At 42.8% G+C, this 22,034-nt stretch overlaps 1 protein-coding gene across 4 annotated transcripts in view; it reads left to right on the top strand.

The window, feature by feature from the left end:
• ZMAT4 (zinc finger matrin-type 4) overlaps positions 1-22,034 on the top strand; it is a 366,351-nt gene that overhangs the window by 206,252 nt on the left and 138,065 nt on the right. For all 4 annotated transcript variants that reach the window (XM_069572843.1, XM_069572841.1, XM_069572844.1 and 1 more), the window contains exon 4: positions 200-356. In XM_069572843.1, the coding sequence (XP_069428944.1) occupies positions 200-356 (157 nt within the window). The remainder of the gene's footprint in view (positions 1-199; positions 357-22,034) is intronic.

Raw genomic sequence — 22,034 nt, 5'->3', positions numbered from 1 at the left:
ATGGAGTTACATGACATAGCCTGGGTAAAACAAGTTTTCATCTACAAATCCCACATGGAATAATACTCAATGCAATGCTTTAAAAAAAAAAGAAAAAAGACAAGAAAAAGACTAATGGTGAGTTTCATGGTGAGTGGAACAAAGACACTGGAAGCCTTGGGGTGCTCTAATATTCTCTCAATCTCTCTCTCTCTCTCAGGGAAATGATGCTGATCTGGTGGATAAAAACAAATGCTGTACCCTCTGTAACATGTCCTTCACCTCTGCGGTGGTGGCTGACTCACATTATCAAGGCAAAATCCACGCCAAAAGGTTAAAGCTGTTGCTAGGAGAAAAAACCCCGTTAAAGACCACAGGTAGGTGTCTGGATGGTGGTGGTGGGCAGACCCTGACCTCCAGTACCCGGCCCATGCATCAGGCTGCCTCTTCAGGGGTGGCTGCCAGATCAGAGTGCATGCCCTTCAAACCTAAAGGGATGGGCAGGTCGCCCAGTGGAACTCTCAGTTGTAAGGCCATTAAATCCAGGTGCTGATCCTCTCAACCTGGCCCCTTCAGATACGTGATTCAGCAGTTTGCATCTTTTGTTTCTATCCTGCAAGATATTGTCTATCATATTTATTATATGTTGTGTTCTGTAAGGTTATCTGTTATGTAAGGAATGCTGTCTTTTCTGACTTTGGTCTGTAATCAGCAGAGGTGATGGATAGTGTACTGTATATTATTGATTCCCTACTGCAGACTGGTTCATCTGTACCATTTTTTGTCTTTAGAAACACTTGTATTTGCTGACAACCATGGTGTGCTTTCTCCCCACCCACCCCACCCCAGGTAACATTCCAGTCATCTTCTTAGAGGATTCTGTGATTTAAGCCTATTAACTTTCACGATAAAAGGTTTAAATATCAGTAACAGAGTGTTTGACCTTCTAATTATTCAGAAGTAACAAAAAATTTCTTCAGAAGGCTATCCAGTCATAGAACTGAAATACTATCGTTATCGTTTAATGAAGATAGACTATTAGGACAAGATTTACATGGTAGCAAAGATGTTACTAGAATAGGTGATAATCTCAAGAAGTTGGGGGTATATTTCATGATGTCGACATTTTCAGTGCAATTACAATGGAGCTGTGCATTGGAGCTGCCTGCCTAATGAATCATGCATGAATCGTGGGTGTAATTATTTTTTAAATGGTATTTTGGAAATTGAAGAGAATCTAAAACAATACTTGGCTTTTATTCTCACCAGTGTTTTTCTTAAGAAAAATATCTGCTTTTACCTAGAGACTAGTAGGGAATCTTTTCACTGTATTTTTCTGCTTACTTGAATTGAAGAATATTGTTTTTGTAAAGGTAGCTGTGACATTCAGATATAGGATGGCTGCAAAGCACATGGAATTGGAAGAAAGCTCAGCTTGACTGAGGTACACTGTCTGTATTGACATTTGATAAGCAGGCACTTGGTTGAAACTCCTGATTTTTGCTCTCTAAAAGGTTGGATACTCACCTTGTAACCTACACCCCCTCAAATCTCTCAAAATAGACACTTCAAAGAAACAGCCACTGGAAAATTTTTACCTGTTCTCCATGAATGAGTAACTAGCCCATTTGTTCTCCCTGCCTAAGCAGAGTATTGCTGTTAAATTTAATTTTGGAGGTAGTGATGGAAGAGAAGAGGTTCTGTCTTCGTTTATCACATCAATTAGCAAGTGGGAGTTATTATTTCTGTAAAGAAGAATCACCACCTGGCAAAAAAATAGTTCTTTGTGAATTTCAACACATCCTTAAGATAGCCAAGCACCATTTTGTTTCTCCGAGTTACCCTCAAAGCTGGTAAATATAACTTGGGGGTAATTTGTTAGTTGCCTTCTATATATTCCAAGGGAAAACAATCTACAATACGGAAACTGCAGTGTTTACTTAATGACTTAGTTCTGGTGTTCACAGAGGTATCCCAGTCCTCACTGTGACAGATATTGAGTTGCTGGGTGGGTGAGGAGGGAATAGGAGTGGGTTGGGGGGTAGGAAGCACTCACAGCACTTGGCTCGGGATGGGGAAAGAGATGCTGTTTTCTTTTCCCAACATCTCCATTTCTCATCTAGCTTAGGGTCCCGAAGCTGCACATCCCCTTTCTGCAGCTTCACCTCTCATCCATTCTCCTCCAAAGCTGCTTTGAGCAGAAAGGATCTTGGAATGTGTTAGCTCCAGACAGAATTGAAGAGCCTGGGGAGCTACACTGGTTCCCCAGGCTGACATTGATGTCGACCCAACTGCCATCAGGGAGCAAACGAAACAAGGCATCCTCCTAGAGGGAGGTGAGTCATTAGGTACTCACACATTAGTCATGTGTAAGCAGAGGGCAGGCATTGTGTCCTGGGGCACAGAAGAAGGATGGAGGGCCTGGGAGGAGGGTGGACTCCAGTGATGGGGATTCGGAGTACTGAGATCATCCTGAGACCAAGCAGGGTACCAGCATCAGGAGAGTCAGGCAAATGGTAGCAGAGCCCTGGCTGCAGTCCTGAGGTTCTGGGGAAAGGAAAGACTGTTAAGAGCATGGCAGAAAGAAGGTTAGTCGCTCAGTCGTGTCCAAGTCTTTGCAACTTCATGGGTGGTAGCCCACCATGCTCCTTGGTCCATGGAATTCTCCAGGCAAGAATACTGGAGTGGGTTGCTATTTCCTCCTCCAGGGAATCTTTCCAACCCAGGGATTGAACCTGGGTCTTCCACATTACAGGCAGATTCTTTACCATCTGAGACACCAGGGAAGTCCAAGAGCATGGCAAGGTACCATCATTTTCAACCAGAGCTCTGGGCTGGAAACCATACAGGAGCATAGCAAGAACCTGGCTCCCAGATCTAGGTTAGAGGTTGAGGCTTGGTCTCTAGCACAAATTTGGTTACTACAAATAGAGGATAATGACCAAGAGGCAGCAGAAAAGAACACTCAGGACACGGACTTCCTGAGTCCCCAAGTGAAGCTCCTTCAGATCCGTGAATGGCCTCAAGACAGCCTACCATCCATCTTCACTGCCTGTAGCTGCCCCAGCAGCACTGCCTGAAGCTGGGGCTGCCCTCCACCCATCTAGGAGCTTCTCTGTCCAGTGCACTAGGGTGGCTGGACATCACTTCGACAGTGAAAACAGAAGGAAAACACAGAACATTAAAAACCCAGCCAACTGAATTTAGAAGCAGTCGCCCTCCTCATCAGGTGGGTTCCTGGAGTTTCCCCTCCATAAGTAATAGGCTCCTGAATGGTGGTGACTTCTGAGTGGGAATAATTGAATAAAGCATGATTCATTCCTTCTCAGAGCTATCCTATGTGATGAAGGTGAGCAGTTGGTGTCTGGGAAGCATCACCTTTCCTCCTACTCAGGATGCACTTTGATCAGACATCAGCTGAGGATCCTGCAGAATTAGTTGGCATTTGAGTTGCTTTTTTCAAATGGGTGTGTGTTTACTACTACTAACTACTACTAAGTCGCTTCAGTCGTGTCCGACTCTGTGCGACCCCACAGATGGCAGCCCACCAGGCTCCCCCGTCCCTGGGATTCTCCAGGCAAGAACATTGGAGTGGGTTGCCATTTCCTTCTCCAGTTTTCCTTTAAAATTGGAGGAAGTTACAGTTCAGTACACACAGGCAAAGTCGTATCTGACTCTTTGTGACCCCATGGACTGTAGCCCACCAGGTTCCTCTGTCCATGGAATTCTATAGGCAAGAATACTGGAGTAGGTTGCCATTGCCTTCTCCTGTGTGTTTACTAGGATGTCTGAAATGCTTGGAGGCGCCGCTAAGGACAAAAGCCAGTGTGTTTTGGAATCTCTGCTCTAGTTCATGCTTTTCTTTCTGTAAGATGAGAGCATGAGGAAACTACAAACTCACCATGTTCTCTAAGGGTTGACAGACCTTAGTGTAGAGGTCTTGCCCAGATCGGAGGCTAGGTAGAGGCCGCCCTGGTCATGTCACTGCCACACTGTGGGAAGCTTCTGGAGGGGACCCAGAGAATAGAGGCCAGAACAGTGAAGAGCATGAGGATCCTCTCACTGGAGGGGGAGGAAAGGAGGTGATGCTGTTGAGCATGGAAGAGAGATTACTGGGAAGGCTGTCATGGGAAAGAGAGAATCATGCTGTGTGTGCGCGTGAATGTGCATCGTGCTTGTGTGTGCTTGGGTTTAAAAGATATAACCAATGAGTAGGTAGAAATTAGGGGCCTAGATCTGAGCTCTGAACGAGTATCTCATATTCAGAGATATTTGTTTTTATTCTTTGGCCATGACATGCAGCTTGTGGGGTCTTAGTTCCCTGACCAGGGATAGAACCTGGATCCTTTGCATTGGAAGTGAAGAGTCTTAACCTGGACACCAGGGAAATCTGAGTATTCAGACACTTGAAGGTGGACTGTGTGTCCAGGGATAAGGGGCTGCTGAAGCAGAGCCTGGACCACGTGGCAGGGCATTTCCTGAGGTGGGTTCTACCATCATAACATTAGCCCAGAGGACGTTTTAAGTTGCTAGATTACATGGTCAGCCTAGATGGCATTTTCAGTGCTCCCCAGGTCCCCCAGCTCCCGTACTCCTCCCCTCTCCTGGGTCAGTCCCCCACCTCTGTTCACAGAACTCACCCCAGAAAGGCCATCTCCAAGGAAACCCAAACCATGTCCCCTTGAAGCATAAAACAAAAGCTTTCAACTACAGGTTTTTCCCACTGTCTGCCATTAATCAAAGTGAGATTTGAGATCACCCATCCTCTATCAGTATCAATTCAGTGGCTCAGTCATGTCTCACTCTTTGCAACCCCATGGACTGCAGCACATCAGGCCTCCTTGTCCATCACCAACTCCTGGAGTTTACTCAGACTCATGTCCATCAAGTTGGTGATGCCATCCAACCATCTCATCCTCTGTTGCCCCTTCTCCTCTCACCTTCAATCTTTCCCAGCATCAGGATCTTTTCAAATGAGTCAGTTCTTCGCATCAGGTGGCCAAAGTATTGGAGTTTCAGCTTCAGCATCAGTCCTGCCAATGCATATTCAGGACTGATTTCCTTTAGGAAATTCGAATTCCCTAATTCCTGATTTCCTGCCGGTCAAGAAGGACTGGTTTGATCTCCTTGCAGTCCAACGGACTCTCAAGAATCTTCTCCAACACCACAGTTCAAAAGTATCAATTCTTTGGTGATCAGCTTTCTTTATGGTCCGAATCTTATATCCAAACATGACTATTGGAAAAACCATAGCTTTGACTAAATGGACCTTTGTTGGCAAAGTAATGTCTCTGCTTTTTAATAAGCTTTCTAGGTTGGTCATCGGAGAAGGCAATGGCACCCCACTCCAGTACTCTTGCCTGGAAAATCCCATGGACAGAGGAGCCTGGTGGGCTGCAGTCCATGGGGTCGCTAAGAGTCGGACATGACTGAGTGACTTCACTTTCACTTTTCACTTTCATACATTGGAGAAGGAAATGGCAATCCACTTCAGTGTTTTTGCCTTGAGAATCCCAGGGACGGGGGAGCCTGGTGGGCTGCCATCTATGGGGTCACACAGAGTCGGACACGACTGAAGCGACTTAGCAGCAGCAGCAGCAGCAGGTTAGTCATAACTTTTCTTCCAAGGAGCAAGCGTCTTTTAATTTCATGGCTGCAGTCACCATCTGCAGTGATTTTGGAGCTCCCCAAAATAAAATCTGTCACTGCTTCCACATCTATTTACCATGAAGTGATGGGACTGGATGCCATGATCTTTGTTTTCTGAATGTTGAGTTATAAGCCAACTTTTTCACTCTCCTCTTTCACTTCATCAAGAGGCTTTTTAGTTCCTCTTCACTTTCTGCCATAAGGGTGGCGTCATCTGCATGTCTGAGGTGATTGATATTTCTCCCGGCAATCTTGATTCCAGCTTGTGCTTCATCCAGTCTGGCATTTCTCATGATGTCTCTGCATATAAGTTAAATAAGCAGGGGGACAATATACAGTCTTGACATACTCCTTTCCCAATTTGGAACCTGTCTGTTGCTCCATGTCCAGTTCTAACTGTTGCTTCTTGACCTGGATACAGATTTCTCAGGAGGCAGGTTGGGTGGTCTGGTATTCCCATCTCTTTCAGAATTTTCAACAGTTTGTTGTGATCCACACAGTCAAAGGCTTTGTCCTAGTCAATAAAGCAGAAATAGATGTTTTTCTGGAACTCTCTTGCTTTTTCGATGATCAGCAGATGTTGGCAGTTTGATCTCTGGTTCCTCTGCCTTTTCTAAATCCAACTTGAACATCTGGAAGTTCACAGTTCATGTACTGTTGAAACCTGGCTTGGATAATTTTGAGCATTACTTTACTAGCGTGTGAGATGAGTGCAATTGTGTGGTAGTTGGAGCATTCTTTGGCATTGCCTTTCTTTGGGATTGAAATGAAAACTGACCTTTTCTGGTCCTGTGGCCACTGCTGAGTTTTTCAAATTTGCTGGCATACTGAGTGCAGCACTTTGACAGCATCACCTTTTAGGATTTGAAATAGCTCAACTGGAATTCCATCACCTCCACTTGCTTTGTTCATAGTGATGTTTCCTAAAGCCCACTTGACTTTGCATTCCAGGATGTCTGTCTCTAAGTGAGTGATCACACCATCGTGATTATCCTGGTCATGAAGATCTTTTTTTGTATAGGTCTTCTGTGAATTCTTACCACCTCTTAATATCTTCTGCTTCTGTTAGGTCCATACCATTTCTGTCCTTCATTGAGCCCATCTTTGCATGAAATGTTTCCCTGGTATCAATTTTCTTGAAGAGATCTCTAGTCTTTCCCATTCTATTGTTTTCCTCTGTTTCTTTGCATCGATCACTGAGGAAGCCTTTCTTATCTCTCCTTGCTATTCTTTGGAACTCTGCATTCAAATGAAGAGTCTTTCCTTTTCTCCTTTGCCTTTCTCTTCTCTTCTTTTCACAGCTATTTGTAAGGTCTCTTCAGGCAACTATTTTCCCTTTCTGCATTTCTTTTTCTTGGGGATGGTATAGATCCCTGCCTCCTCTACAGTGTCAGGAACGTCCGTCCATAGTTCTTCAGGCACTCTGTCTATCAGATCTAATCCCTTGAATCTATTTCTCACTTCCACTGTATAATGATAAGGGATTTGATTTAGGTAAACCTGAATGGTTTAGTGGTTTTCCCTATTTTCTTCAATTTACGTCTGAATTTGGCAATAAGGAGTTCATGACCTGAGCCACAGTCAGCTCCCAGTCTTATTTTTGCTGACTGTATAGAACTTCTCCATCTCTGGCTGCAAAGAATATAATCAATCTGATTTCGGTGTTGACCATCTGGTGATATCCATGTGTAGAGTCTTCTCTTGTGTTTTTGGAAGAGGGTGTTTGCTTTGACCAGTGCATTCTCTTGGCAAAACACTGTTAGCCTTTGTCCTGCTTTATTCTGTATTCCAAAGCCAAACTTGCCTGTTACTCCATGTATTTCTTGACTTCCTACTTTTGCATTCCAGTCCCCTGTAATGAAAAGGACCTCTTTTTTGGATGTTAGTTCTAGAAGGTCTTTTAGGTCTTCATAGAACCATTCAACTTCAGCTTCTTCAGCACTATTGGTCAGGACATAGACTTGGATTACCGTGATATTGAATGGTTTGCCTTGGAAATGAGCAGAGATTATTCTGTCGTTTTTGAGACTGCATCCAAGTACTGCATTTCAGACTCTTTTGTTGACTATGATGGCTACTCCATTTTTTCTAAGGGATTTTTGCCCACAGTAGTAGATATAATGGTCATCTGAGTTAAATTCACCCATTCCAACCCATTTTAGTTCACTGATTCCTAAAATGTCAATATTCACTCTTGCCATCTCCTGTTTGACCACTTCCAATTTGCCTTAGTTCATGGACTTAACATTCCAGATTCCTTTGCAACATTGCTCTTTACAGCATCGGGCTTTACTTCCATCACCAATTACACCCACAACTGGGTGTTGTTTTTGCTTTGGCTCCATTTCTTCATTCCTCCTGGAGGTAGTTCTCCACTGATCTCCAGTAGCATATTGGGCACCTACTGACCTGGGGAGTTCCTCTTTCAGTATCGTATCATTTTGCCTTTTCATACTGTTCATGGGGTTCTCAACGCAAGAGTACTGAAGTGGTTTGCCATGCCCTTCTCCAGTGGACCACATTCTGTCTGACCTCTCCACCATGACCCGTCCATCTTGGGTGGCCCTACATGGCATGGCTCATCGTTTCACTGAGTTAGACAAGGCTGTGGTCCATGTGATCAGATTGGTTAGTTGTCTGTGATTGTGGTTTTCATTCTGTCTGTCCTCTGATGGAGAAGGATAAGAGGCTTATGGGAGCTTCCTGATGGGAGAGACTGAGTTGGGGGAAACTGGGTCTTTTTCTGATGGGCGAGGGGTTGGGTATTATCTTCAGAATTATCAGGAATAGTTATTTGTATTTGTGGCAGAGACCTTGCTCATCCAAACACTCTTTGCTTCTGCCTTCCGCAGACTGTCAGATGATTGAGAGGAGATGTGCTTTTTTGAAAAGTTTATTCGTCTTATTTTTGTCTGCAGTTTTTCTTGGTTGCTCTGTGCAGATTTTCTCTAGTTGTGGTGGGCGGGGCTACTCTTTGGATGAGGTGCAGGGGTTTCTCATTGCTGTCGCTTCTCTCTTTGCTGAGCATGGGCTCTATGGTGCGTGGGCTGCAGTTGCTGTGGCTTGGTTGCCTGGGTCATGTGGGATGCCAAAGATCAAACCCGTTTCCCCTACATTGGCAGGCAGGTTCTTAACCACTGGTGCTCCAGGGAAGTTCACGGAGTAGATGCCTTAAGACCGGTTACAAGATGGAAGAGGGCCATTCAACCGACGTTAGACTTTGCAAGAGCAAATAAAGAAGGCTTTTTTTGTGATCCTTTGGGGCTGTTTGTTATTTCAGGAGAGTCTAATCCATCCTGCTTGATACATTGTCCCTGAACGTTACTGTTTCACACATAAGCTTTTATGAATACATCCATCATTCTTAGCCAAAATGGATAGAGTACTTTTTTTATATATAATTCCCCCAAATCACTAGCTTGACAGGTAAAGGCATCACATTTAGCTTTAACCTTTCTTTCATTTTTTGACCAGTAAGAGTTTGAAGTTGCTGTAGTGGTGTGTATATCTTAACCTTAGGAGATGGATAGAGAACAGTCTGATGTGCTCCAGAGGCCTCCTGTCATCACCTCTGTGTTGATGACTGCAAGTGCAATACTTATTGGCACTTAGTAGGCATTTAATGAATATTTGTTAGAATACTGAAAATTGGAAGGATGCATTAGAATAATGAGAGGCGTTTAAATGTCTGTAGCTTGCTTTTCAAATTAAGTTACCTTATTTAAATTTGACATCAATGTGATGATCAAAGGCAGTGGTTTTCCAATTTGACAAGAAGTGGCATGCCTGGCCACTTGCCTGATTTTAAAAAAACAAATTTGGCGAAACACAGAATAAAGAATAAGACAAATATAGGCCCTGGAATCAGACTCAGCTTTACATTCTGGTTATATCTGTGTGAACTTTTGCAATTAAAGTCCTCAGCCCTCAATTGCATGTTGGTAAGATTATGGAGATATTGAGTCTATGTAACTATTGTAATAAAGGAGAAGGTATATGTAAAATACTTACTGTAGTCCCTACAACATAAATATTGAAAGAATACATATATATATATATATATAGTTATACACAAACACACAACCGTCAGTATTTGCAAGATTTTGTGTCTGTGAATGCACCTACTCACTAAAATTTCTTTGTAACCGCAAAATCAACACTCATGGCGTTTCATGGGCCATGTGTGCAATTGTATACAAAGTGGTAAAACATTTGAGTTGCCCTGTGAGTATGTTCTCAGCTGAAGGCCACCCTCTGTCTTCTGAATTTCAACTCTCATATGGCAAACAAATGCCTTTTTTACAATCTAGTTCCTGCCAAGTATTTTGCACTTTTATGCTTTTTGTTGGATATGTTGTTATTTAAAATGGCTCCCCAGGAGAGTGCTGGAATGCTCTCTAGGGCTTCTAAGTGCGAGAAGGCTTTGATATGCCTTATGGGAAAATGTGTATGTTTAGATAAGCTTTGTTCAGGCATGCATTGTAATATGGTGGATTTGAGTTAAAAGCTAGTGAATCAAAAATGTATGTGAAAGAAGGTGTCTTTAAACAGAAGCACATGTACAACAAGATTCTATGTTGACCAGTTGATTAGACTGTGACCACAGCCTCACAGGACTCTAACTCTATTCCTCCAAGGAACACTTGATCAATATTTGCTAATTCAGTGTACTTGGAGAGTTTATAGAATATAACTGCCAGGAATAGCAAGAATCAAACACCTACATGATAAAAGTTCCTTTATATTCATTTCATTTATAAAATGAAACTTTCAAAAAAAACCTGTTCATCTCTCAACCACGAAATAAAAATGTAATATGTTTTAGAGATCCTGCCGTGTGGTAAACTCTAGTTGACCAGGCTGACTCTAACCTCATGAGAAAAATCAATGATCATAACTGATAGTTGTTAAGATATTATATCAGAAATATTGCCTTCAAAATGAATATAAAGTAGTATTAACTCCATTTTGTGGGTGGAAGTTGAAACTCTACAGGGTACGGTGATTGGTGTCACATAATGAAATACACAATAGGAATTTGAACTCAGGACTTCTTCTTTTCTTTTCTTTTTTTTAAAATTATTTATTTCTTTAGCTTCGTCGGGTCTTAGTTGTGGTGCAGGCTTGGTAGTTGCAGGACTCGAACGTAGTTGCCCCGAGACATGTGTGATCCTAGTTGCTGGACCAAGGATCGAACCTCTGTCTCCTGCATTGCAAGGTGGCTCCTTAACCACCGGATCACCAAGGAAGTCAGAACCCAGGACTTCTGACTGCATTTTCTAAAGCTTTCCCCTTGACCTCTAGATGACGATAAATAATGCTTCGTAAAATGATCTACAGACTTTTGCTCACCTAATGAAGAGCACAGTTCAAACCCCGAAGCTGTCACTAAGATGATTGAAAGCAATAAAGATGCAAAGACTGATATTTATATAAAAACGTCACTCAATTAAAAAGATGAAGCTCAAGAAAAAAAAAAAGAGAATTTCTCATTTGTAGGAGCAGTGAACCACCTTGTGAGGAAAGACACAGACAACCAACGACCGTGGGGGCTCTGCTTATCCTGTGTGTGGGTCTGCTTATCGTATATTCCTCTTCTCAAACCATGTTGCTTGTCTCTATTTTTTTCCTTATTTCCTGTTGAAAATGAGAGAGACAGAGTTTCAGAACTTTTCCATAAATTTCTATGGCAGACACCGAATTGCTTCTTTGAGTTGTCTGTCGAATGAATAAAGATCAGGGTATTCTGGATCTCTTTGAAACTTTTATATATTCACGTTTTGAATAATATATGCATTTCAGGTCCAGTCGGTGCCTCATATCTGCATAGAAGAGTTTCTTTACCACAGCAGTTCTATCATCTGAATCAGGTTATTTGGGTTGCCTGGCAGAACCTGTCTGGATACTTGTTTTAATAGATGCAAACAATAGTTTGTCAAACAGGCAGATCCTCACAGCAGTGCATTTCCTTTTAAATTAGGAAAGCTGCCATGTTCTAAGGCATTGTCTTCAGATCAATGCATTCGTTCTGATGATGCCTTTGGCTTATCTAATGTTTACAAATACAGCAAGTAATAGATTCACAGAATTACAGAGCTGGAAGGCACGTAGCAATTATTATTTCAACCACCTCATCTTCCTGATGAGGACATGGAGGCCTAGAGAGATGAAATTATTTGTCCAAGGTGATAAAACTGGTGGATGGCAAAGAGGCTTCTCTTCTCTTGAGGTGATGATTCCCTGGTCAGGAGCATGTTCAGGGAGAAATCGAACTGGGAGAAATTGCACCAGTCAGGCCATTGGCTGCTCCATGGGAAATTAGGTTTGAATGAATTAGCAATGGGAGGTGAGCCAAATTCTTTTGGCCATGCATTTGTACAGTGGATCATATGAGGCCTGGAACAGTGATTTGATCGAGGCTACTGTCTTTTTATTTTATATTTGATGACCAATAAAACAACAGGTTGATGATTAGATTGAATTAAAGATTTCGACAATGAGGCTACTGCCTAGCCGATTTTCACAAATCTTTTTTAAATATCCCAAACTCACTTTTCTCCTCTAGGTAATCTAATAGCAGTAGAAGATAGTTGATGATATCAGCAGCTTTTATGATGTGGTTATACCCTTATTCCAGAAAGTGTTCCTTGACACATTTTTAGGAAAGAATATAGTAAAACAATAAAATAACCAGTTTCCTGTGATTTCTCTGAAACTGTCAGTAGAAGACATGTTCAGGTCTTGGCATCCTTACACGGAATGCATCATGATTCAGGAAACTATGAGGGAGAGATGTTCGGGTGGCAACTCTTCAATCATCGACTAAAGATCAGAACCCTAAAACCGTCTACTTGATGAGACTGAGAAGGTACTTGTACAGTAAATATTCTACCTGAAATAATTGGTCATAAATGTCCCAAACTGTACTCTTATCTTCTCAAATATCTATATAGTTTAAACATCAGCCTTAAAAATCTTAATTAACACTCAGGTTGGTTTCTATAATAAAGATGCAATGGGCATGAATTACTGGATAGCACTTGAGTGCAATAAATTTTATATTTCTTTATATTAAAAAAATCAATTTATCTGAGATGTGTCCTCTAGCCTTGAAGCTTGATGAGAAGGCCAGTCTTGGTCCTTCTTTGGAGTACCCTCTCTTTAGCGCCATACAGAGCCCCAGAGACATGTGGGGGACCCTCAAAAAGATCCGTCAGCCTGGAGCTTTCTGATCACCAGGAGACTGCTGGATTCTCTCTTCCACGGGTTCAAGATGAAGACCTGGGGCTTTCCCAGATATGGGTCTCACTTATCTCTCCTCTTATAGCCTGGTGTTTTCCTCCAGGTCAATGCGTTTCCTTGGTGGTTTCAATCCCTCTGTGCCAACCTAGGCTTTCAAAGCAAAGACCGTAGTCCCATTATGGACATTCCCAGGGGAGGTCCAGCTACCTTGGACACCCCAGTCTCTATCCATATGTACAGCCCTCTTTTTTCCTAATCCTTAAGTAGCAGTTCCTGTCCTGACATGGGACCCACCCCTCTAACATTCATATCCTTTTACCTCTCAGACAGCCCAGGATAAATGCAGTGTCCCTTCTCTCATGGGGGTGGGAAAAATCATATTTCCAGGCTTATCTCTCTTGTCGGAATGTGGTAGAAAAGCACCTTTCCTTATCAGGAGGTGGTCTATAGGAAAACAGACAATTTCTCTACAGGTTATCCTGTGCTATAAATCATCATGTGATCTAGACACCAAGTTTCCCCATCTGAAAACAGAGAGAACATTTCATGCTTTCTCGCTGTATGACCAGCCTTTAGAGAAGCAGCTTCTCTTGTCTAGGGTTTACTGCTAAGTGACCTTCTTCTATGGTCTGTTGGGCACACAGTTTGTGGTTTTAATTACAAATCCATCTAGTTTTTCAAGAGAATGTTGGCTATGTTGAAGGAGCAGGAATTACAGCCACTGTTAGTGATACTAGCTAAAGACATGACCTTGGAGTCCCAAGTGCTAGCCTCGAACCTGAAATATACAAAGGTCTTTGGAAGCCAACAGCCCTGGGTCACTGGAAGGCGTGATGGCCATTTGTCCCACCTGCTGGAGTCACTTACTTGGAAGCAAGAGTCCAGGGTTAAAGGCCTCCTTGTGAATTCTTACTGTAATTGCATCTTGATTAGTGCAGAGTACAAATCGTTACATCTTCATTTTGCTTTTCCATCAATAGAATGGATGAAATATTAATACTTGGACTTTCACTTTCAGACAGTAAAACTAATAGACCAAGAATACTAATGGGCCAGGGAAGCAAAAACTAACTTTGGCAAAGTATTTCTTGATCTTTTTTATCACCCAAGGCAGATGATTTTTAGTCAAAATAAGTCATAAAGAAAGATATATATATATAACTCTGATGATTTAATATTCAAGAATTTTGCTTTTTTCAGGGAGCTCAGCTCGATGCTCTGTAATGACTTAGAGGGGTGGGATGGGGAGTGGGAGGGAGGCTCAAGAGGGAGGGGATATATGTATATTTATGGTTGATTCATGTTTTGTACATCATAAACTAGCACAACATTGTAAACCAATTATCCTCCAATTAAAAAAAAAGAAAGAAAAAAAGATGTACCCAACCCGACTATATGCTGCTGCTGCTAAGTCACTTCAGTCGTGTCCGACTCTGTGTGACCCCATGGACGGCAGCCCACCAGGCTCCCCCATCCCTGAGATTCTCCAGGCAAGAACACTGGACTGTATAAACAAACCTAAAATGTATTGATTCACAGAGAATGGCTTGCTGGAAAATGTCAAGTGAGCTATGTGTAGTAATTAGAATATAGAATGGGAATGCATAAAAAGGAAGAATTTTGATCTTTGAAAAAAAGTCTTATGTTTCCTTCAGAGGCTAGTTATACCTAGAAAGTCACAGAACCTGGATTTAGGGTCTTATCCATCTCTCTGTTTCCAGTAAGATTCCATTTCATTCTAAGTCTCATTGTTTGGCATGATTGTCCCATTGTTGGCATCCCCCAACACTGGGTGTTGATGATGCTCACATTCTGGAAATCTCCTTCAGGTAATCATCCTAGGGCAGGAAGTGTGCTTCACATCAGGCATCAGACATGAGCTCCTTTAAGCTGCCTCTCTTCCAAAAGCCCACTGTTTCAGACTCAGTCCATTTCCCTTCTTGAGCAGATTTGGAAAATAGCTGGCCATCAGTCCAAAGGCCATCATCCTCGATGAGTCTCAAGAGATATTCAGTCTTTAGCCTCCTTTCTTCTGGTTTAGCCATTCCAAATCCTTTAACTATGTACATACAGCAGTGGTGTATGTAACCCCTCATACACTGTTCTTCCTTAAGCCAGCTCTCTGGCTCTCATGTATAATTCTACAACATACATCACTTACTGTAATACCGGAAGCTTACGACAAGCTATGTGAACATTTCATTACCACTAAATGAGCTTATTCTCACCTGACTCTGCCCTTCCTCAAGCTCACTGTGTTCCTGGTCCTTGCTGGGCCAGGCTGTGGACCAGCTTGGCAGAACTAGAGGCAGTGCAGGGCAGTGGGAAACCACAGAGCCAGGGTTAGGAGAACTGAGTTCCAGTCTTAGTTTTCCTTATGGCCGGGCTGCTAGGGAACTGATGTCTATTAAGCAGGGGTTTTTTTTTTTTTTGACATAAATATTTTTCTTTTAAAATATTTATTTGACTGTACTGGGTCTTACTTAGTTGCAGCATGTGGGATCTAGTTCCCTGACCCGGAATCCAACCTGAGACTCCTTCACTGGGAACATGGAGTCTTAGCCACTGGACTACCACAGAAGTATTTTCCCCCCAAGCAGGTACTTTGAATCCTCACAATAATAATATGAGGTTGAACCATTAGCATCATTTTTTTGTATAATTAAAAACTCCATCCTGAGTTGTTGGATTTCATTTAAAAGCCATGCTATTTTTTTTCCATTCCCATTATCTCTTTGTTTAAAAAGATACATGGACTTCTGTAGAATTAATGCAGCAAAATATAATAGTTCTTAAACTTTTTATTATTTACTTTTTTTTTTTTTAAAGCCTACAGCACTCAGCATTCCCAGGTGTTCTCCCATCCAAGTACTCACCAGATCTGACCCTGCTTAGCTTCCAAGATCAGCGGCAATCAGATACATTCAGGGTGGTATGGCCATAGACTTAAAATAATTTTAGAATTTATTAAATCAAATCTGTTCATTTGAAAAGGAGGGGGAAAGGATGTTTATTTTAAAAATAACATCTGTGGTGCTTGCTTGTGCAGCTTGGTTGCGTCCGACTCTTTGCAACCCCATGGACTGTAGCCCGCCAGGCTCCTCTGTCGATGGGATTCTCCAGGCAAGCATACTGGAGTGGATGGCCATTTCCTTCTCCAGGGGATCTTCCCAACCCTGAGATCAAACCTGTGTTTCCTGTGTCTCCTACAATGCAGGCAGATTCCTTACCATTGAGCCACCTGGGAAGCGCTAACATCTGCAGTAAAACTGCCCAAAGAGCATCTAGGGCATGGTCCACCTCTCCTCTGACAGGAGGGGGTTGGAAAGATGTCCTGGGAGACCTTGTGCTAAGCCAGGAAGGCTCTGTCTTGGCTCCAAGTTCCTGAATTCTACATGTCGTTGGACAAGATGCCACTTAAAAATAATCAAAGATGGGCCCGCATGGTGCTGTAGATCTCAAGGGAAAGATGGTGCTAGTTATAGTCAAATGGGTGAGACAAAGGGTCACAGGGGCTTGGTGAGGTCAAGGTGAACACAGGGTCCAAGCCAGATGGTGTCCTTCCAGTCCCATGGTTTCCAGCCCTGACCCCACACTGGAAGCAGTTTGTGAAACTTTGAAACCTACTGATGCTCAGCCCTGAGCCAAAGGATTCTGATTTAATTGGCCTACAGTGTGACCTAGAGTGCCTAAGTGTTCACCCAGGTGATTCTAACCCTCAGACAGGGATGAAAACCACTGAATCCTAATTCAATGCTTTTAGAATTTAATTTGCATACGAGTCACCTGAAGCTCTCATACATTATGAACAGGATTGTACCTGAGATTTCCATCTCCAATAAACTACCAGGCGATGCTAATGTTTTTGATCCATGGAGCACACTCAGAGTAGCAAGTTTTAAGAGGCTTCACCCTCCTTGGCTGTTAATGGTAGAAAGTCTTCAGTTGAGATCATTCTGTTTTCTCTCATGCATTCCCATTAGGCTGTGTCTGTCTGGATATGAAGGGTGCAATTTGTGGTCAAAACCATGGTTAAAGGAATGACTATGGATGAGCAGTTCAGTTCAGCTTAGTCACTCAGTCCTGTTTGACTCTTTGTGACCCCATGGACTGCAGCATGCCAGGCTTCTCTGTCCATCTCCAATACCCAGAGCTTGTTCAAACTCATGTCCATTGAGTCAGTGATGCCATCCAACCATCTCATCCTCTCTCTTCCCCTTCTCCTCCCACCTTCAATCTTTCCCAGCAACAGGGTCTTTTCCAATGAGTCAGTTCTTCACATCAGGTGGCCAAAGTATTGGAGCTTCAGCTTCAGCATCAGTCCTTCCAATGAATATTCAGGACTGATTTCCTTTAGGATGGACTGGTTTGATCTTCTCACAGTCCAAGTTACTCTCAAGAGACTTCTCCAATACCACAGTTCAAAAGCATCAATTCTTTGGTGCTCAGCTTTCTTTATGGTCCAACTCTCACATCTGTACATGACTACTGGAAAAACCATATAGCTTTGACTAGACGGACTTTTGTCGGCAAAGTAATGTCTCTGCTTTTTGATGTGTTGTCTAGGTTGGTCATGATTTTTCTTCCAAGGAGCAAGCATCTTTTAACTTCATGGCTGCAGTCACATCTTCAGAGATTTTGGAGCCCCCAAAAATATGTCTGTCACTGTTTCCCTTGTTTCCCCATCTACTTGCCATGAAGTGATGGGACCGGATGTCTTGATCTTCATTTTTTGAATGTTGAGTTTTAAGCCAGCTTTTTCACTCTCTTCTTTTATCAAGAGGCTCTTTAGTTCCTCTTTGCTTTCTGCCATAAGGGTGGCGTCATCTACATGTAATCAATTCAGGCTCTGAGTAGGCTTCTGTTTCCTCAGGAAAACTGGATTGCCTGGTAATTTTCTAACATTTCCCTTCAAAGTCTCATCCAGCCTAAAACCTCATTCTCTGTCCACCAGCCTTTGTCCAAGATGAGAAGCAGTGCTATAAGTCTGTGGTCCTTAAACTCATTGGGGCTGGAAAACCTTCTTGCTTTAGCTTTTGATACTCTGGATTCTCTTGATCCAGGTATTGGAGGGCAAGTCATGTGATGGAGCCCAAGAGCTCTGTCTGTGTCACAGTCTGACCTCTGGAAGTTCTTGGGTTACTTTGAGGTTTATAGAGCTGACTCCCAAGGGCACAGATGAAGCAGTTTCTAAGTGGTAGTTAATACAAAGTACTTTTATTTCTAGATTGTTTGGATTAGCCAAATAGATACATGCAAAATATATGCAAAGCTAATATCCAAAGTTTTAAATACACAGACATAGAGAACAGACTTGTAGACACAGCAGGGGAAGGAGAAGGTGGGAGGAACTGAGAGCAGCATTGAAACATATACATCACGAGGTATAAAACAGCTAATGGGAAGTTGCTGTAAAGCGCAGGGAGTCCAGCCTAGTGCTCCGTGATGACCTGGAGGGCTGAGATGGGAGGGAGGGATCTGTGTATACTTATACCTTTTGTGAAGAGCCAACTCACTGGGAAGGACCCTGAGGCTGGGAAAGACGGAGGGCAGGAGAAGGGGCCGACAGGAGGTGAGATGGTCGGATGGTATCATCGACTCAATGGCCCTGAGTTTGAGCAAACTCCGGGAGAGAGTGAAGCACAAGGAAGCCTGGGGTCTCTCACCGAGTCGGACATGACTGAGCAACTGAACAACTGATTCACACTGTTGTATGGCAGAAACCAATGCAACATTGCAAAGCAATTATCCTCCAAGTAAAAATAAATGAAAAATAAATACAAAGCAGTGGCAGTTTTCATAACTTGCAAACTCTGAGTTGTTGTGATCAGTGTTCCTTTTATGAATGTGGGCTTAAGCAAGGTCATAGCTGAGGTTGGATGGAGAAGCCAGGAGGTCCTTTTGGGGGCATGGGGGATGCTGGCTAAGGGTGAAGGAGGGAAGCGTACATGCACGTGTTCTCCTCGGGGGACAGTATCAGCGACAACTTCTTTAAAATGACTTCTAAAGTCTCAGCCTCCCTCCAGCCCAGGCCAAAAGGCCACCCTCTTTCTCCTTCTTCCTCTAAACTTAGCTGGCGCTTTATCTCCGCTGTGCTTCTGGCACGGATCACTTTTCTCATCTTTTAATCCTCTATAAATATTCATAGGCTATAAGAAACGATCCCAGGAAGCTGGCTCCCTGGTTGCATAGCTGATGCTTCTGGATGAGTAAATCATGCCCACCCCTTGAGCATGGAGTATGGATTAGGTGACGCCGGGGACGGTAGCAGAATGAAAAGAGCAGGGGTTGGTATCTGTTCCCAGGCTCAGTGACCTGCCCACCCTCTCTCACTGTACCCACGATGGTCTGGGTGATGCTGTCTCGCTCGCCACTCTAAGAATGGCACCTGCTGGGAGTGGGCAGGGGGTGGCAGTGAGTCAAGAGTCTCTCTTGGGGAAGCCGACTCTGCCTCTTGTCTGAGATTTGTGAGGAGAGGCATTTCAAGCAGCGTCCAATTAGCCGGTCATTAATTCTTGCTCAAGCAATATGCAAAGAATACAGCCGGATGATGTCATAACTCTTCGGGTCCAAACAACTTAATGAGTATTTATGTCCTAATGACTTCTCAGCCATGTGCAAAAGTAATGCGCATACATTGAAAGAAGTCTTAACTTTGCACTTTATCCTCAAATAACCACACTGACTAATGGTGCATTTGCCTGGCAGGCACTGTGTGACTTCTCAAATCTTAGAATTAGACTGGATGCTGTCTACTGTGTTCCCTGTTCCTCACTGGTTGGTTGGATGGATTGGAGGTACACGGCAGCCTCCAGAAGTCCAGCTTCCTGGGAATGTGGAGAGCATGGAAAGGATGGTAGCATCTCATGCTGAAAACTGTGAATTTTACCTGGAGGTAGAGGTTCCCATGGGGTCTGCTGGATTCACTATGCCTTCTAGGATTGCAAAAGATCCTATGGGCTCTCCTGTTTGTTCACTGCCTTGTCCAGGGCACCTCTGCACAGAGTTTGAGGATGGGGGCCATAACTAAAGATTCTGAGACTGAACTCAGAGGGAATAAAGCTCCTTAACTGAATAGTGTTTGAAGACTGAATGCCTTGAGTGTGCTGTACCCACAGCGCAGCAAGGCATTTTTAAGATCAGTCTGGAACAAAGAGGATGCTACCGTGTCATCCTAGCAGAGTCCTAAAGTGTGTGTGCATGCTAAGTCACTTCCCTCGTGTCCAACTCTTTGTGACCCTCTTGACCATAACCCGCCAGACTCCTCTGCCCATGGGATTCTCCAGGCAAGAATGCTGGAGTGGGTTGCCGTGCCCTCCTCCAGAGGATCTTCCCCACCCAGGGATCGAACTCACGTCTCTTTCTGTCTTCTGCATTGGCAGGTGGGTTCTTTTACTGCTGGTGCCACCTGGGAAGCCCTATTTTGGGCACCAAGGATTGATTTAATGGAAGAGAATTTTTCCATGGATACAGGTTAGGGCTTGGTTTTGGGATGATTCAAGCACATTACATTTATTTGCACTTTATTTCTGTTATTATTACATCAAGTCTACCTCAAACCATCAGGCATTAGATCCTGGACATGAGGGACCCCTCTCCTAAAGTAAAATGTGATTCCTTCTCTTAACTAAATAGCTCAGTGGAGAAGACATTTTCCCCCTCATTCTGCACACACTGGTTCTGAGCACCTGGGATATGCCAGCGGACAAAATAGATAAAGATTCTGTCCTCATGAAACTTACATTCTGTCCTCCTTATCTCAATGCCTAGAAGAATGTGGAGAATCACAGCCCTGGGAGTCTTTTGTCAAGCAACATGAGAAAGTTACAAAAGGGCTTTTATCTCCTCTGAAGTTCTATTTAATGACTTAGTTTCGAAGATTAGGATTCTGCAGAAAACAGGAATACTCAAGATATTTAGAACCTAATCAGTGACTGAACTAGAGGGAATTATCCTATATTAATGAAAATCAATGATCTATGAATAGGATATTAATGAAGACTGATGATCTATGAATGCAGTGTGGGTAAGGAAGCAGTTCTCACTAATAGGCTGATTCTACTCAGACTGTTGATACAAAACTGAATCGGAATGATGGTTCTGGTAAGTCACCCTCATCTTTGTTTATTCTCAGGAAGTGTTTAATGACACGTGCTTTGGAATATGGGATATTTGATAGTGTTCTTTAATTTTCTTCATGGCATCTAAGAAATAGCACATGGATTTTTCTATTCTGTCTTGCAGCCTCAGATAGCAGTATTCACTTCCTAACATATCAGAGGAGAAGCAAGAGAGATGCTTCATTTTGTCTAAATCATGAGAGCCTTTTTGGGACTGGCTGTAGTGGGAAAGGAATCACCCAGTACCTTTGTGGGAGAAGCTGGAGCTTTTACATTATATTCTGACTGAGTCAGCTTTCACCCAGCCCATCTCCCCCAATCAAAAATAAATTAATGAATAAATCACTGCAATAAACATCTTGTGAGATTTAATTTAAGACCTGATTGTGGCACCAAAAGTCCCCTAAGCACCATTTTCTGGACTTTGCACTAAAACAAGTTAGCGTGAAATGTGGCCTCTATATAAGATGAAAAATAAAAATGATTTTCCCCACATCAAGGGTTATATATCCATGAGTATAAGCCACATCATCCATAATCCACAACTTTAAGATAACCATTGCCTAAGATTTTTATTTATAGCCTGCTAGTCTTCATAGTTTTATATGTCTATGTGCATAATTTAATAAGTAATTTGGTTTACATCCCCCATGTAATCTCTGTCTTCTCCTTTATATTATATCCTGCACATTTCTCCAGGTCACTAAATATTTTTTCTAAAACATAATTTTGACTGCTGTGTTTCAGGGTGTAAGTAAGTATTAGTCACTTAGTTGTGCCCAACTCTTTATGACCCCATGGACTGCAACCCACCAGGCTCCTCTGTCCATGAGATTTTCCAGGCAAGGATACTGGAGTGGGTTGCCATTTCCTTCTCCAGGGGATCTTCCCGATCCAGGGATCGAACCTGGGTCATTTCAGAGTGTAGAGAGCCACAATGTATTTAATTCATTCCACTTATGAATATCTAACTTGTTTTTAATCCTATAAAGTAAGTTTAATGAAATTATCAAAGATTTTAAATTTAGCTATCATAAGGCATTT

The sequence above is a fragment of the Ovis canadensis genome, chromosome 26 (genome assembly GCF_042477335.2).
Source record: "Ovis canadensis isolate MfBH-ARS-UI-01 breed Bighorn chromosome 26, ARS-UI_OviCan_v2, whole genome shotgun sequence".
NCBI lineage: Eukaryota > Metazoa > Chordata > Mammalia > Artiodactyla > Bovidae > Ovis > Ovis canadensis.
Note: the sequence above shows the minus strand (reverse complement) of the source record. Positions and strands in the feature narration are given on the sequence as shown.